The following is a 17,905-nucleotide window of genomic DNA, read 5'->3' on the forward strand; positions in this document are numbered from 1 at the left end:
ATTACTTTGATTGTTGCATATCTGTTACATTAAGCCCTTAAGAGCTTTACTTGTGGGAGGGAATTTGTAGTTATTTTATACAGTTTCACAGTTAACACTGCTTGCTTAGCTTCATCTACACTCCTACGTCCAAATGCAATGGGTGTAAATCTGATTTCAACAGTAATGCACTACAATTTAATGGAGTCAGTGCTGCAAGGAGTTCCATTGAACACTTGCTGGTTTGAGCAGGGCAGAGAGAGGTCCCTGCAGTCTTTAATTTTTGGTAGTTGCTCATGTGTTTTGACATTGTCTTTAAAGAGCAAATTGTGTTAGGTTTTCACATGAAACTTTGAAGACCACTTGTTGAGCTTTTGCTGTTCAAGGTAACATTAAGCTGATTTTACTTTGTACTAGGTTTGTGAGAACTTCTGAAGTACTTTATTTGTTAAGCTTAAAGAACATGCTGTTCTGTAATCTGTGTGATTTTGTCATATTAATCTTCTTTATTTCAAGGAATAATTTCTAAGTGCTGGTAGAGGCTGGGATACTTACGTACACAATATAATTACTGTTACCCTGTATGTGTTCTCACTTAAAAATTATTTTTAATTAGACTTAATTTTAAGTGGAGTTATTCCCAAGAAATATAACACATGCAGAAAAAAATATGTATACGGTATGATAACATATCAGATAAACTTGTAAAGCATTCAAGCAAGGTTAAATGCTGAAACCATTCCATAAATCTGCATTTATGATGAGGGCATAATATTTTAGATTATTAAACCGAAGAGGTGGTAATATCCTGCCTATTCTTTCCATTCCTGCTCTCATTCTGCCTTTTGTTTATTAGCTATTGTGTTTTCCATAGTCTTCATGTGTTTGCAGCATTCCACATCTTCTGGATTTGAAATTAAGCAAGGTATTAGAAGGGTGATTTTTGTATTTTATCAGGTAAGTTCTTGAGACTGACCATTTTGAAATGTGGGAGTGTATGATGTTAAAAAATATTTCAAAATACAAAAAAGAATAATGATTTTTTTTTCTTTTTTTTTTTAAGCAAATTTCAAATCCCATGGAAGTTAGTCTGTGTTTTCCTTAATTTTATTGAAAATTTTTATAGGAGTGTTAAAGGCTGTACAAAAGAATCAGGCAGATGTAGGAAACTAACGCAAACTTTCCTACCTCATCTTGTTAAGCATTTCATATAACATTACTTGGACTAACCTATATTTACAGCACAATTTTTGTGTGCCAGCAGCATGCTTGTGAAAAATTAGCCATCAACTGGTTGATGAACTGCAAGTTGTTTATTGTTGTAACATTTTTCTTGTGTCAGACCTTTCTTAAGAGTTTCTTCACCTTAACTTTAAAAAAAGGTCTTCTCAGAGGTAGTTGTAGGATGCTGGGATATGGGAGTGGAAAACGCTGTCTGAAGAACCAATACATTCAAACATTCTCTGATACTATTTTTCTTCTAGTCTTTAAATTCCTGTGGCATTGATTTCTGCAGTAGCTATACAATTGGAAAACTTACACCATTCTTTTTGCAGTTCTGAGTGTATTAAAACTATGTTTTAATATCATACATGCGGTACCTTTGAAGTAATCTGTAGCAGGTTGAAGCCTGCATCTATGTGAGAATCCATGGTGCAGTCTATACAAATGCTTCTGTGATTCTTTTTATACCTCCTTGTACTTCATTAACGCTCTTCTGAATAGCAGTGTAAAATGTAGTGTTCTCCAGTTGAGATTCTGTTACAAAACAAGTAAAAACAGGCAACCCTCCAAACTCTACAACAGTGAAATTTATTTCACTCTTGAGCCTTCTCTTTGTCCCATTTATCTTCCTGCAGTCTTTGTCAGGCAGCAGCCTCCAAGGCTCTTGCTGTCCCTCACATTTTGCCCATCCTTGCATCTTCCACTGTCTATGTTGTGGTCTATGTGCATGGTTTTAAATGCTTTCTTTAAACCGGTAAGTTGTCATTAGAAAAGTAAATTATAAGCCATTTTTGTTCTTCTAGCCCAGAGTCTTGATTTGTCTTTAATCTGTTTGTATGGGTATTCTGCTGCTGTCTCTAAATTTAAAGAGATCAAGGTTAGAATGTGGTTTCACAAAAGGCAGTGGTCTGAATGAAAGCCCTACTGACAGCCGCTCAAGTGGAGGTCTCCTCCCTCTGTTCCATGTTCCCTCTCCCTCTGGTTTTGTCTGTGGTTCTGTCTCTCTTGCTTTGTGCTAATATTACTGCTCCTTTCCAAGTGCATATTCAATTTGTTGAAAAGGCTGAAAGAGAAGTCAACAAAGTGGTATCATTTCATACAGTTTAGTAGACTAATTTGGCTCACAGAAGAACCTGATCAACATTTTTGTTGGTGTAAGGGCAGAAGTTTGGGGCCAAATGACTTGAAGCAGTGATGTAGTTGAGAGAAAGGGGAAGCTGAGAGGAGCTGTAGGTAAGAGTGGGAGGACAAACAATAAACCCTTTCATTTAGTTTAAGGAAGTTGCGCAGTCTCCTTCGGGTGTTGTAACATGTAGAACAGCATCCAGGGTTTGCAGTGCGTGCACTCTCTCTTAGCATTGGACACCAGCTGTGCACCAGTAGCTACTGGTATGTCAAACAGGCAACACTTGCAGAAACATAAATTAAATTGATGATGTAGGGAAACGAACAGTATTTTTTTCCCTTGTTACTTGGTTCAGCTATACTTACATAGAGTACAATATACAGAAAATGTACTTGTAGAGTACATTCTTAAAATATCTGCTGCAAAGAGTTTCATGCTGATGAAAAGCTTGACATATAGTATCCTATTATCGACCTTGGCAACCAAGCTAGTTAGGGGGGGAGGTTTTTTTGTTGGTTTGGGTTTAATTAGTGTAATTAAGTATGATAGCTGGTACATCTTTGCATAAAATCCGTACTTTTATTGCTTTCTGCCTGTCATCTTAGCAAATATTAAGTGAGATCTCAAATTTCTCGCAAGTATAAAACCCTGTCTTTTTTTTATACTCTTAAGTAAGTGGTTGTGTTTGTTACTAATGGTTTTTTGTAACTACAGGGTTAGCCTCTCTCCAGGTTAGACACTCTCCAAATCTCCATTATCCCCACTGGATAGGTTTGTCATTTATTGTATCTCCCATCAATGAATAACAACAACTATCAGTGAACTGTTTGAGAAAGCCTTCATCTTTCCAGGAAAGGCCTTAAGGAGGCTTCTTTTTTTCCCTCCCCTTTTCTAATGAAGGGGTTGAAAGTTGTAGGATTCTGACTGTGTGTGCTCTGTGTGTCCTCTTCAGTAGAGTTACTATGTGTATTTTTCTATTGATCTCACTAGCCACAGGGAGCATGGTTGCACAGTTCAGAGGGCTGCTGGGTGATAAGAATTACTTTTGTTGTTCTCCTGCATCCTTCATTCCTAGGGTAGATACTTGATAATTATCTCTTAAATGCCAGTGTGTTGTTATTTTTATCTAGCTGTGACAGACTAGAACTTATTTCCCTCCTACGCTCATGGAGACTTTCACATGGTGCTTGAAAAACACAGCTGAGAAGCCAAGCAAAAAGCAGGGCTGATTTGTATAAAACCCCTATATTAATTCAAAACTTCAGGTTGTGTTACTTATTGCTGTGTGCAAATCCAAACATTGTTCTCTGAAGAAGCTATTTCCACAATAACAATTTCTAGTGGGATCTATGGTCAATTAATACTTTTAAAAACTGTTTTCTGGGATGGACCTAGTCAGTACTTGCTATCATTACAGATACTGGTTAAGATAATTTGCATTACTGTGTGTTAAGATGTAAACTGAGGATGTCACTTCACGTTTATAGTTAGCAAGTGCTAATTTAAAGATACTTGTCACTACTTGCTCTGCAGTAGGACAGAGATTGTTCTGGAGCTCTCTGCTGTGGATGGGCTGTCCTCTTCATGGGGTTCCATCCCTCTGTGTGAAAGTTCTGAAATTTGCTGTTGGGAAATACCTGCTAATATTTACTTTAAAAAGACACCAAAAGTGCCATCCAAAAAATATATTTCTTGTAACATCTGAGCAAAGCTGATGCCTGAAGGGATGCAAACTGATAATTTGAGCAAATATTGGGAATAATATTTTTCTGCGTACAGTATTTGACAATTCTAAGAGGAGTGACTCTAAAGTTGTTTAAAATGATATCAACATTGACTTAATGTAGCAGTATAAACACATTTGTTTTGTAAGTATGAAAATTATCTAAATATGCAGTGGTATGTCTACAGATGTGTTGACAATTTTGGGCTAAAATCCACATTTTTAATTTGAAGCCATTTCAAGTGGACTTTTTAGTAACTCAGGAGAGACTAAGATTTTATTTTCCCTCCCTTTTTTGTTTTTTCCCGCAGACATGAATGAAAAGTACAAAGTCCTGTGCAGTGTCTGGGGGTTTTGTTTGGTTGAAGTTTGTAATTATTAATTAGTAATTATTTTGTAATTATTAATTTAATTGATAGAATTTTGAAAAAATGATTGGGCCTTTCTAAAGGATGGAGATCATTGACCTCTGCAGGTCTGTGCAGTATTATATGGTCTGTTCGTACATAAATCAGCCTGGATTGAATAGTCCTGCCTAGGCTTATGATCTGACTGGTTTCTCAGCTTGAAATAGTTTCTTAATTGGTGGAATGTTAGCTGGTTATTATTGCAAAAAATGACATCTTCAGTGTTTTCTACATGACTGCAAGTCGAAGTTGTTAAAATACAGGTCATTAAATGCTGAAAACAGCTTTAAGTGAAGCAGATTACCTTACACTTGCCTTTGGTGAACAGTGTACAAGCTTTGAGAGTGTTTGGGTGGGTTTTTTTCTTCTACAGATGGACTTGGTTCAGCAAGGCAGAGGCATTTTCGTGCTTTTTTACTATAGTGAAGTCATCACTTTACAGCAGTGCAAGGTTTTCTCAGTTTTATCAGCACAGGAATTTGTTCTTTCTACCAGTTCCCTGTAAAATTACAGTTAAAACGTGTCAGTGGTATGATGGCCCTTCAGTTTGCATTCTCTGAGTATCACTGAGAATTTGTGTAGGCAGATGCCATTGCAGTTCTTGTGTTGGCACCTGTCTAAACCGTGTTGCACCTACTGTGCTGCCCTGAGATTATCTCATGGTACCTTTCGCACACATACAGCTTATTTGGTCACAGGCTTCATCACAGTTGCAATTTCTCCAGTATGTGTAATGAATAATGTAATAGAAGAATAGCAGAACTGTGCTATATTTAGTGTTCATTAACGTACATGTTCCCTCTAATCCTTCTAAAACTATGTTCTTGCAGCCTATTTGTACTCCTCTCTAAGCATATTATAGTAGTTTTGATTTCAGTAATCCTTTATGGCAAGAAATAAATTGAGCAGTAGGACGTTTATGTGGTATGAAAGCTTCTTTTTGGTTGCTCATTCTCATTGACTTTTCTGACGGGAAGGGAGAAAGGCTTATGTCTACCAGCTGTCTTGCTGCTGCTTCCTTTAGTTAGCACTGATTTCATAAATCTGGGTCTTTGAAACATATTTTCTGAAAGTGTGCATTTGAAGTACGTTTCCTAGTATTTAAAGAGTTTATTGATTATATGAAACTGCAGATTCTCTTGCCCCTCACTGTTGAATTTTTTATATCCAGTTGTCTTTTTAGTCTTTCATAAATTGTTACACCTGTAATATCAACATTCATGTAGGGTGAAAGAAGAATTCCACTCAGCGGTGGTATGATGCTCTGGGTAACATGCTTGGACTCACTGCATCTGTGAAACCTGTGGTGTTCAATGAAACAGCCAAGTACATTTAACAGAATTATGCAGCGAGATAAAAGCTCGGTACGTGGTAGCTGGTATGAAAAGTGTTTCCATTCTCTCCCCATCCTGTCAGCAGAAGTGATGGATGATGAAGCTGACATTGTCATCACTTGCTCAGAGTGAACATTCCAGTGAGGTTAACTGGCTTGCAGTGCAAAAGCTTGCACATCTGAATCATCATTGAAAGCAGTCAGCAGAAATGGGGAAGATGATGTTAATTAAACTTGATTGATACCTGGAAGCTTCAGCTGAAGCCCTAAGGCCTAGAACTTGTTGGTTTTCAGCTTATGTTGGTTTTAGTCTTATTTTAGGACTTTTGACACACATCAGAAAAGGATGAAACCATCTCTGTGTTTTGGCCACCTCCACTTAATATGAGAGCTACAAAGATAGTCTTCAGCCTGTGTATTTTCTAAGATGATCCTGCAGCGCTTATTGTGTGACTCAGATTGACAAGAGTGATATACTGTGTAATGTCCAAGTGTCCATATGCCTTCTTTTTGCACAGCTATAAAGAGATACATATTTTTTTTTGTGTGTTGTTTAGATTCCGGTGCTTCTGTCCATTTTGATTTTATTACATGGAAGATTTGCTAAAACTGTGATCCAGTCTTAAGCCCTGCATGTATATTGTAAACCTGATAACCACAGAGCCTTTTGTGCTGGGAAAGGGCTGTTCATGTTGCCCTAGACCCCTCTGGATTGTTTGTTTCCAGATGTGCTGCATTGTCTTTTGCGGTCATCTTTGTAAATTAGTTAACAAGCATACCAAGTTACCAAAATCTGATTAAGAAAGAATTAGCGGTGGTGTTACAATATTGATGTATACCAAGGCTATTAAAGGAATGTGTCACAGCTGCAAGTTCTTGAGCCATCTTTGTGATGGATGATAAATTCATTTTATAGACTTAATTACATTGCTTTTTATTGCTGAGTATCTTCAGGTTATTTTGCTTTTCCCCTCACCCCAGTTTACTTTATGTAATTGGGCAGTAGATTAGCAAATATATGAGCTATAATATGCTGTAATAAATATTTTCTTATGAATATTGTATTTATTGAGATCATTGTTATGCTATTTGGACCTTTATTATAGTAAACAGATTATAAGAAATTTCTGAAGTGTCGTAAATACCTAAATAGAAATTTCAGCTTTACTAAACATTTTGAGACAAGTCGTGTATCAGTAGAAGAAAGTGAATTCCTCACATGCATTTATAATGGTAATCGGAGAGCAAGTTGCACTGTGTTATTGATTATGTTTAATCTTTTTTCTTTTTCCAGTTGCCCATATTTGTCAGAGAAGATTACACCTGCTATACCTGCAATTGGTGGGATTCTTTTCTTTTTCGTGATGGGGACCCTGCTGCGCACTAGTTTCAGTGATCCTGGTGTCCTCCCACGTGCAACACCAGATGAAGCAGCAGATCTAGAGAGACAAATAGGTAACACTGAAGGTCTGTTGTCTCTTCGCTTTCCTCCCGAGGGTGCATGTACTGTGTGAAGGCAGTGTTCTGCTCTGCTCATGGGAGGAGTTACTCCCATCTTGCCCATTGTTCTGGAATTGTAATGTCTGATGACATTGCAGTGATTCCTGTGGAAAGATGGTTGATCAGTTCTTCACCAACAAAGATAGTAAACAAAATCCTGGCCTTGGAGAATCAGTTATTACTGTAAATACTTTTCAGCAAGTCTGATAGAAGTCTCTGTAGTGCACAAGAGAATACTTCCTAAAGTGTTTTTGGCAAGAAAGCTGATATTGCGAAAGTTTTACAGTTGTGCCTCTTTTAATGTAATGTACCCTCAGAGTTTATCTGCATTTAATTATGTTGTTATTCGTGTCGTGAAAGAGTCAGATAAGTCTCTGTGTTAATATACAGTCTTGTAAGTTGATGCAGTCTTGGGAAGATTTTTCTTCAGTAAAAGTAATAAAATGTTACTATTTTTATTTGAGTAAAGCCAGCACAATGAAAGTAGAGTGAACTAGATTTTAATCAGCCCCACTTATCAAGAGACTTGTTAACTAAATTCTGATTGTGGAATTTCTACAGCTACAGACATGCTGAATAGCTAAAGTGTGCTACCTGGATGAGAAACACCGGATGAGTTTGCAGAACTGCTTCAAAAACAGTGGAGGTTTTTGCTTATTTTTATGTAAGCTACTAAAGCTTACTAAAGGCTACATCTGCTTTAATATGAGAGTCAATAGAAATCCCATTTCTGAAGCAATTTCAGAGGAACACTCATATAATTGAAAAGACAGATAACAGGTTTATGCAGTCACAGGAGAAATACCTGCAGTGTCCTTGATGTTTAATACTACTGTAGTACAGTCCTAGGTCTTGTTTACTGTGACAAATAATTTAATGCAGCATGAGCAAAAGCTGTTGTTGTAGGTGCTTCTGCATTTATAGAGTGTGAATTTGAGCAGTTAACTTCAGACTAGGTTTTTTCTGGTTCTCTAGATTCTGTGTCCTCCACAGAGCGCTAGTGAAAATGTCTGAGGGGCAAAGTCATTGATTTAGACTAACACCATAGTATGGTGTACACATGAACAGAAGTTCTAGTTTAGTTTCCTCAGAAAGCAAATGTAGTTTGTACACACCAAAATCACACTGTGAACCATGCCCAAGGAAGTGGGAATGATACAAGAATTCGTGTCAAAATAGCAAAATGTTAACAGCAGTATGACCTCTTCCTACATAGCTGTCAAGAGACTGAAAGGACATCATGCAGCTATATCTTCCATTTAAGAGATCTGTTGGACAAAGAAATATTGATAAGGTAGAGCAAAAAAAGTAGTTATTTGTATTCACTCTTTTAGGCCTTAATAAGCATTTAGCAGAGGAAAGGTAAAAAGTTTGGTTTTAAATGCATATGTACTACCAGTTGGTTGAATCTAATGGTTTCATTGTGATTAAAAGTCTTGTCAGAAGGACTCAGTTTCAGAAAACTCGTGTTGGAAGCGGTTTTATTTTCTGGAAGCACATGTTATCTTTGATACTGCTCAAAAAAGCAGCAGGATTTCAGAATACAGTGATGAGTTCATTGATCGTCACTACAGCGAGATAATTTTTTTTCACCAGGTTTAGAAGTTCGTGACCGCAGCTGTTTTACTATGTTATGTGTTCTGCTGAAAAGGTGTCTGTAATAAGCATCATTTTGTGTCTTTTAAAGTGTTTGGGTTTGAGTTCTGAAGTGGAATCAATGCATTTGCAGCATGCTACATTTAGCAGCTAGTTATGTTTGCACTGTATGTGCTTTGTCTGAAGGTTTTGAGGCTCTTAGAAATGTATGACCATGGAACAGGGTCCTCAAATTTTGTGGGAATGAAATTTTATAGACCTGGTATAGCATTCCAAAAACAGTGTATTCTGCTGACATTCACATTTCAGGAAGAAGACCTACATTGCTCTTTTACATTGTTTGGATTAATTGTGTATAGCTGGGAGCCAGCTGTCATTGCCATCACAGGAAGGTTACATTTAGTCAGTCAGGGCTTAGCTTTGGGCAAGGACCATACCGAACATAGTATACAGGGAAGAAAGCTATTAGATCCTAGATGACCCAGATAGCTCCATCCCAGATGGATGCATTTCAATTCATACATATTTCTTCTGTTTGCTTACTTTTGGATACGGCACTCTGGATTATTTAAAAAGGTAATCTTCAGTCGGCCTGCCCTTACATGCCATAAAGAAATTTAATATGAAATGGAGGAGTGTTGTGAAGCCATATTCTCACTGCAGTCTAAATAAACCCATTAAAAATGGATATGGAATGTTTTTTTACCGAGGAACAGAAATTCTCTTTGAACACAATAATTTCAGTCTTTGCTTGTGCAATAGAAGAATTCCTAATATTCACAGAATCCAGATCTGTGAAAAACAAATGCCAAAGTTCAAATTTGTGTTGTTGGGAAAGCCAGCAGGTTTCTTAAGATGACTGATTTTAGAGCTCGTTTTAGCTTTTACCAGTGCTGTCACTGCAAACTCTTTTCGGAATCAAATACTGACTATGTAACGTGCTGCATAGATGTGTGTAAGTTGCTATAATGGGTAATGGTGTATTTTTCTTATAGCTGGGAAGGAAAGGATGGAGAGTGGGGGAAAAACACATCTCACAATTATTTGAGGAAGTGTAGGAAAAGTTACAATTTCCCTTCGTTTCTCTTTTTTGCCCCCATCTCTTTTCTAAAAAGCTGTTCTTTCTGTAAGAATGATGTGTGGGAGGAGGATGGAATTCAGACAGGTATCTTCCTTAGTGTTGCCAAAAAGGGATGCTCCTTTATATCATAAAGTTGTGTTCCAGTTTGTAGATAAATAATTGTTTACAATGTAAGAGTTTTCCAGGGAGAGCGATTTCAAAATAGAGATTCCCATTTAGCTGTTTTATTGCTTTTGTAGTTACTGTGGCAGCTCGCCAGTATTCTGCTTTTTTAAATTGAGGTATTTTTCAATTTTATTAATGCAAGATTTAGGGAGCAGTGGATATTTTTTGCCTGTTTCAGTACTGGAGATCCCAGTAAAATGTCTTGTGATTGGAAGGTAAATATACTTGTTAGAGATTTGAAATCATAAGACTATCATTTTAATTGAGTAACCTTTCGTAAGCCTTACTTGAAGAACTTAGATTGCTGTTAAACCTTTACATTTCATAAGCCTGACATCATGACCTCTCCTAGCTATTTCACTCGAGCAGTCCCAGCACACTTATTTTTTTCTCCTCTTGTTGTGAAGCAACAAGCAACAACTTGTTGAAGACAAGTAGTCTTAATTTGCCAGTCATTAACCTGGTCTCTGCTGTCCTAATGATAAAAAACAGAATGTAATCTGTTTCCAAAGTGTAAAAGTAGGTCTTTATCATATGTGGTATGAGTTATTTGAAACACTTAATAAAGGAAGCAGTGCTTTCTAGATAAAACATAAGTGATACTTTAGAAAGTTTAAATTAGGAAAATAGTGTTGTACGTTTTAGTTAAATTTAATTTTTTGCAAATTTAGCATTTTAAAGCAGTTTAAAAATGAAAGCTTAACAATTGTTTAATGAGTACCAAGCTTGTTTTTAAATAATCACTTACTTCTACGGAACAACACACAAACCATCTTACTTATATGCATAGAAGCAACCCATTTGTGTTAGTTGGTCTTCTGCCTTCTCTGGAAAACAGCACTGTGTGTGTCACTGCTGTACCTAATCAGAAGTTCTCATTAGGAAAAGGCTGGACCACCATAGGAGGTCACTGTGTAGAAATCACACTCATGAAGCGTATTTAAACCAGAACTAGGAGAACTGAAGACATTTGTGTCCAGTCCTCTTGACCAGCCATCTTTCTTTCACTTATTATATTAAAAGATTCCTTTAAACCCATTTTTGGCTAAGGATAGGATTTTGAAGTTGGTTAGAAGTAGGATTTACAGAAAAATCTTCAGGCTTTTTACTGCTGGTAATCTGTTTTGTTTCTTTTTCTCTGTAATGAGATAAGTATGAATGATTGAGAGAATAATATTCCTACTATAACGTGGGATAATTGCAAACAAAATCTGAAGCATAACTGTGTATGAAGAAAAATGTATTTGAGGGAAGTTATCTTAGCTCTGGTTAAAGTAAAGGATATACTTGTTGCTTCCCTTACTAAGAAGTTTGCTGAGTGAAAAAAAGGGTCATCAGTTTAGACAGAAGGGTAGGTATGGTGTTTTGAATTGTACCACTGGTTGCTGATAGATCAGCCACAGGAAAATCATAGTTCTAATTCCTTGAACTGTTTGAAAATTAATTAAATAAAATCTTCCTAAACACTGGGAGGCTTTCACACCTATGTTTGAAAAGGGACAGAGAGGAGGTTAAGATGGTGAACAGATTAGTAGTATCCATCTAGGTACTGTCGTATGTTCTCTATCATCTCTGTAAGTACTTTTCAAATTCTGTGTTCATTTCTTTGAATTTATTGAGTCTCTTAGGCAGAAAATGAAATTAAAATCCATTACTGAAGCTGCTACTGAAATTTACTTGCTGATTATCTACCAGTAATAAAGGCAGTGCAGTTGGGAGAAAATTTTTCAGAACAAAAACTAGGATAACTTATTCTTTTTATGTAAAACAGATGGTCTTTCTAATGGGAATTTACCTTTTCAGTAATTATGTGTAAAGGTGATAGTGATGATGGTCTACTAAATGATATTGCAAGTGAGCTTTTGAAGAGTAGTTATTACATTTTAGTTCTCTTGCTATGACAGTTTTTTCACCACTGTATCCAACTACTTGGTGAAATCTTGAGTGTTCTGTAAATCATATTTTAAATACACCTTTAGTAAAGGATTTTCCCCAATTTAACCACAGCAAATAAATTCCTCAGTTTTTAAATCCAATATTCATATATGTGGTATTTAATTGTATCTATGTTTTTGAAATGCATGTGGTGTAATAGTCTCTTTAGAGTTTAAGACATACAGTTTAATTCTCTATTCTTATAGAATGGCGGATGTATAAGTAGGCTATAAATTAACTGTCTGTGTTCTTGGCTCCATTTGAAGGATGAGGTATTTTGAACACTTGCTAATTGGCATAGAAAGTGGGTTAGATACGTTATTTTCATAATCCAGAGGTTATAAAGACGCACATGTGTGCACACACACACACACACACACACACAAATAATCAAAAGGAGCAGTGAAGTTGTTCTTTGGGTAATAACCTAGACAGGCAAAGCAGAAGGCAGCACTGTAAGAATGTACTTCTGGTTATTGTGGCCCTGACACAAGAAGTTACTACAGTTTGTTCTGGAAAGTTGTTTGGGTTTTGGTTCTTATTTCTGGAGAATCCTGTGCTTTCTGGTGTTTAGAGTCCATTCTGGGCTCTTTTCTGACTCTTATTTGCACGGCATGCTAGGTATATACATCCTGCGTTCTGCCCTGTCTTTCCTGTGCTTCTGTTCAGCCCTGCCTCCATGGCTCTTAGCTAGATCCTACTTGGTTGTATCTGGTTATTAGCTGTCACTCCTTCCTCTTTTTCTGATCCTTCCTCCTACTCTGCTATTTACTCACCTTGTGTTCCTGTGGTGGATTTACTCAAAGCTTTTCCTTTCTCTGGGTTGGGCAGGTGCCATCTCTTTCTTGTGGAGGTGGTAGGAGGTAGAGTCAGATTCCTTGACTCTTGATTCCATGCAGTGCTTGACTGCAGCAGTCTCCAATAACCCAGTTCTGCTGAAACGTGTCATCCTTGGTTTCTCTGCAGTGATGGAGTGTTCATAACCTTTTCATAAACAGGTTAATCTGTGCTCTGCGGTAAAGAAATATGAAGTTAACTCCATAGCTCTTAAGATGCTGCTGAGGATAGCTAAGCTGTGACAATACCAACACCCTGCCCATCTTTTTTCTACCAAAGTTTGTGCAGAAAAAGTTGCATGCTAAGCTCAAGGCTACAGCATGTACTAGGTTTCAGCTCCTTCTTCAAATTTGTCTAATATGATAAAAGTGTTAAAATGTTTATAATTAATCTTGAGTTCCAAAGGGGTTGAATCATTTTGCTTAAGCATCTGAAAACCAGGAATTGGTATCTTAGGAAATTCTCCCAAAACCCAGGTGCTTGTTTGAGTGGAAGAATCCTGGTGATACCTATGCAAAATGCCAGCCTCCGAGTCTCATCTAAATAGCACCTCCCATTTATTTTCGATGTAATCATTTGAGAAATCTAGGTGGAGTTTGTTGTCACATTGGAAGGTTACTAGACTGTGCTGTATCTCCATTAAGTACTTGGGGTGACTTCCTTATAGCAGTTCAGGTACCTTGGTCCTGCAAGAATATGGATTGTGTGTTTGGGGGGTTTGTAGTAGGGTAATGAAAATGCTGGAGCCCCATCTAGTGCATGAACATCTAGCACTGCTAGAGAAGTTATAAAATGTGTCAGAGCAGAGAGGATGGAAGGCAATCCCATTGGTGGGAAATTTTTAACTTTTTGTAAAGTAACTTGCATTACTACATCAATAATGGATTAGAAGAGAAAAGTGTAAAAAGTAGTGATTAAATGCAGGTTCATTTGGGGAAGGTGGTTCTGTAAAGGTTAATCTTAATGTGCCTTAAAGGGAGTGCGTATATTAAAAGATTTAACTGCATTAGAACCCAAGTATGACCAGTCCAAGTGAAGGCTAATTACAGTATGAAAAAATCACTGAAACACCAGGACATGTTTAGCACATTTAGGTGAGATAAATCGGAGTAAATCCAAGCACATTTGACCTTGCCCTGTTGCTTTGTTAAAAAAAAATAGAATTGTTAATAAACATAAAGGCTGGGATTTCAGGTTTGATCATGCAATGTAGGATTGTGGGTGAAAGTGTGACTCCATGGAAAGTCAGTAAGGCTGTTGTTGTTAATTTCACTTTCATTAGCATTCATCCTCGGGTTTTGAGATTTATTTTCCTCAGAGAGCTAGGATTTGCTGTCTCCGTGTGAACTTGAACTTCCCTGCAAAGGTTCGGAAGGAAATCCTCTTAGAAAACCAATGTTGTAAGTATAATGGGCTGGCCAGTAGTCTCCATTTTGTGCCAGAGAAGAGGGAAGTTGCCTTTGAGAATTTGCCAGAGCTTATTTTAAAATAAAATAAATACAATGCACTTTTTGAAGGACTTAAAAAGTGGGAAAATACTGGTTTTAGTTATTGTACATTTTGGATGCATAAATGATTCACTGGGAAAAAGAGCTTTTTTCTTCTAAACAATTCACCTTGACTGGTTTAAGTAGTTTTGTTTCAATGATCATATTCAGGAATAATAAGATTTTGTAAAAGAATATGTGAAATATCACTGTTATTTTAGGAATTTAAATGATTCAGTGATTGTAGTAGTATAGAAAGCTACAAGTATAGAAAATTCAGGCTTTGTGTGCATTTTTTACAATTATGCACCTAATGTGAGTGTGAGTGTCAATTGGTCATCATTTGTTTATTAATGAACATTATATGTTCACGTGCTAAATGCTGTTTTTGATAAATACCTAATTGGTGCTAATGACCTACATTTCTGTTTGCAATTTAAGTCTATTTTGACCAGGCTGTTGTCAGAAATGGGCATAACAGTGTGTTTTGTAAGGCCCATGAATTTATAGAAGGGCTAAGAATATTACAAGCCTACTGGGGATGTTATCACCCAAGTACAGTGTATTGAAATATATTTATCTTTTTCAGTGGTAGTGACTAATATCAGCCATAGAGGATTTTTAGTAACAAAAACTTACTATGGTGATTTTCTTCCCTAAAACGCGTTGTCTTTTGTAGATTGGTACTAGTACAAGTTATTTATTTCAGCATTTCATGCAGCCTATGATAATTTGTTTTACAGAAAATAAGTTTTCACTGCGAACAGGGAGGCTTTTCTAAATGTAATCTCTGGATGATGAGAGATTCTTCCCTGTTTTCTGGATTTAGGAATCATACATGTCTCTGTAAAGCTTTAAATAGTGTAAGCACAGTTGTCCTGTGCTCTTCAGAGAACATCTTTTCCGCTTAGTGCTGAATTAGAATTCAAAAATCAAAAGTTACCCAGCTCAAACTGATGTGTCATGAGGACAAATAAACTGTTATGCAAGTAAATAAAAAAATACGGTTTTTACTATAACCTGAAGAAATTATTTCTGTTGACCTCATCAAATTCTTGTACCTGCTGGAGTGCTTTAAAATCACAGTCGTTAAATCAATTAGGTTTTTTTAAATAACATAACTATAAAAAACAACTAAAAAGGAAACTCAAGATAATGCCCATGTTGCACATGAAACAATTTTATTGTCTAGTTGTGCTTCAGCATGTTAATACACTAGTAGCTTGTAATGCAATACTTACTTAGTCGAAAGTACTGTCAAGTAGTATTGGCCTTAAGGTTAAAATCAGTAATTTGGGTTGTTACGGGAACCATACAGTAATCTCTACTCCCACATGCAGACCATAGGACCCTTTTCAGCATAGCGGGAACATTGCAGGAGGTAGTTTAAATACAACACAAGCAAATGCCTGTAGGTCATCAGGGTCTAGTAGGCTATTTGTAAGCTGCTGTTTCTTCAGTATTCACTATTTTGTTCTCGTAAGAGACGTTCAGGATCTTCAAACCCTGATTCTACCATTCTCAGCTATTGCTCCCCTCCTTCCCACTCTCTTCTCAGGAATTTTCTGAAATCCAATTGTTTCAGTGGTCATGTATACAGTGGTGTCCCACAAATACTTTTATTGATGCATATTTATGAAGTGGTGAGCATGTTGCAAATGGGAATTTCTTAAGCTCAATTTGCTGCCAAATCTAGCAAATTGTTTTATGACACCTTTGCTAGCACAGCTATGTTACTGCTGATTTGAATACCCTATGAGGTAAGAGGCTTTTCAGTTGCCCCATTGGAAAATGTGTAGTTTGTAGGCTGTTTAAACATGTCTGCAGACCTGTCAGAAATTGTGAGTGATACTTCCAAAATTTGAGCTCAGATGCAAGTCATGGATCTTTTAGTAACCTGTCATTACAGCTCCACATTTGTCCAACATGAAAGTGAGGGGGACAACTTGGTACACAGTTGTGCAGGTGACTGTGACTTCGAAATGTAGTTTCATTCATATACTGGAAAGTAATTTATTTTACTTACCCATTGTTCTTGCTGTTCAGCCTTCCAAGAGTAATGATTCAGGGTTCGTTGGGGTTTTTTTTCACTTCTGTGGTTTGATTTGATTGTGATTACACAACAAACTGGCAAAAAGGTACCACTTTTACATGTTCAGCTTTCAGAGTATAGCTCAGCTTGCACACATTTAAAGGACAAAATCGAACTTCAGTGATTCAGCCTAACCAGTCCTTTAGTTGCTGGATAAAATGAGTGCTGATATTCTAAAGTAAAGCAAAAGTAAGCAAGCAAACAAAACTCAAAATCCCACCACTTGCACCAAATGAGGTAGTTGGAAACTATTTTTATGCAAGAAACTTCAAGATGTGTAAAAGTAACACTGGGAGTTAGATATTCAAACTTAGAAACAGCAGGAGCTGTGAAATACTATTCTGGATGTGCTCCATTTTATCACAGCATTTAAGAGACCTCAAAGTCATGACTGATCTTGTTTCTACCAAATGCCAAGGTCTAACGACAGATCTGCTGTTGCTTAAGTAAATGTGCAGATTCTATATTAGGTTGTAGAATTTCTGCATCACTTCTAGAGAGTGGTTTTGTTATTATAGGAATTCTAAAAAGTATTAATTAAAATCCTAAAGATAATTTGTCCAAGTTTTACCATCCTGCTACAGTAGTCATAGTTTTTAATGTATTCTCCATGAATTATTGAGGGTGTGAAAGTATAAGAGTTTTGTGATCAAGGTTGATGTCAGCATTTGAGAATTGGGTTGGGTGATTTCTTCAATTCACCTTGATTGGCTACAAATGCTATTTGTAATTAACTGCCTTTTTGCTACATGTTATTTTAGGAGAATACGAATGGGGAAAAAAGGTTGTTTATTTTAAGTGTGTTGATATCAATTTAAAACTTACTATAGGTAGCCATCAAAGACAGTTCTGTGCATACACCAAAGCTCATGTGAAAAATGCAATGTGTTCTATTTCCATGTTTAGATATTGCAAATGGCTCCAGTTCAGGAGGATATCGCCCCCCTCCCAGAACAAAAGAAGTGATCATCAATGGACAGACAGTGAAATTAAAATACTGTTTTACTTGCAAGATTTTCCGCCCACCTCGTGCCTCACATTGCAGCCTTTGTGATAACTGCGTAGGTGAGTAAAAAAAAGATATGGCGTATGTTCAATTTAGTAGCTTATATATTGTTATGAATACTTTTGATATGAGAAAGAGTTAGTGACAAGATTACTCAAGAGATCACTTGCTGTGTTCATCTTTCTTTCCTATAAGCTCTGTTAAATGTAAAGAATTTTAGAGGAGTTGGGAGATTTGACCTAACAGATGGTTGTTGCTAATCTAAGGAAGAATATCTTGTGGTGCACACATCTTTCCTAACCTGCTCTGCCAGACAAAGAACACATCCAGTTCAAACAGAGTGGCATAGTACGTGCAGTGAACTTTCCAGTGCAGAGAACAAAGCTTTATGGGAGTCTCTAGTTTCCTTCACCA

At 36.8% G+C, this 17,905-nt stretch overlaps 1 protein-coding gene across 4 annotated transcripts in view; it reads left to right on the plus strand.

Moving 5' to 3' along the window:
- ZDHHC14 (zinc finger DHHC-type palmitoyltransferase 14) overlaps positions 1 to 17,905 on the plus strand; it is a 102,541-nt gene that overhangs the window by 50,710 nt on the left and 33,926 nt on the right. For 2 of the 4 annotated variants that reach the window (XM_065680619.1, XM_065680622.1), the window contains exons 2-3: positions 7,087 to 7,259; positions 17,392 to 17,550. In XM_065680619.1, coding sequence (XP_065536691.1) covers positions 7,087 to 7,259; positions 17,392 to 17,550 — 332 coding nt within the window. The remainder of the gene's footprint in view (positions 1 to 7,086; positions 7,260 to 17,391; positions 17,551 to 17,905) is intronic. The other 2 variants (XM_065680620.1, XM_065680623.1) reach the window with 1 other exon arrangement.

The sequence above is a fragment of the Lathamus discolor genome, chromosome 5, assembly GCF_037157495.1.
Source record: "Lathamus discolor isolate bLatDis1 chromosome 5, bLatDis1.hap1, whole genome shotgun sequence".
NCBI classification, from domain to species: domain Eukaryota; kingdom Metazoa; phylum Chordata; class Aves; order Psittaciformes; family Psittacidae; genus Lathamus; species Lathamus discolor.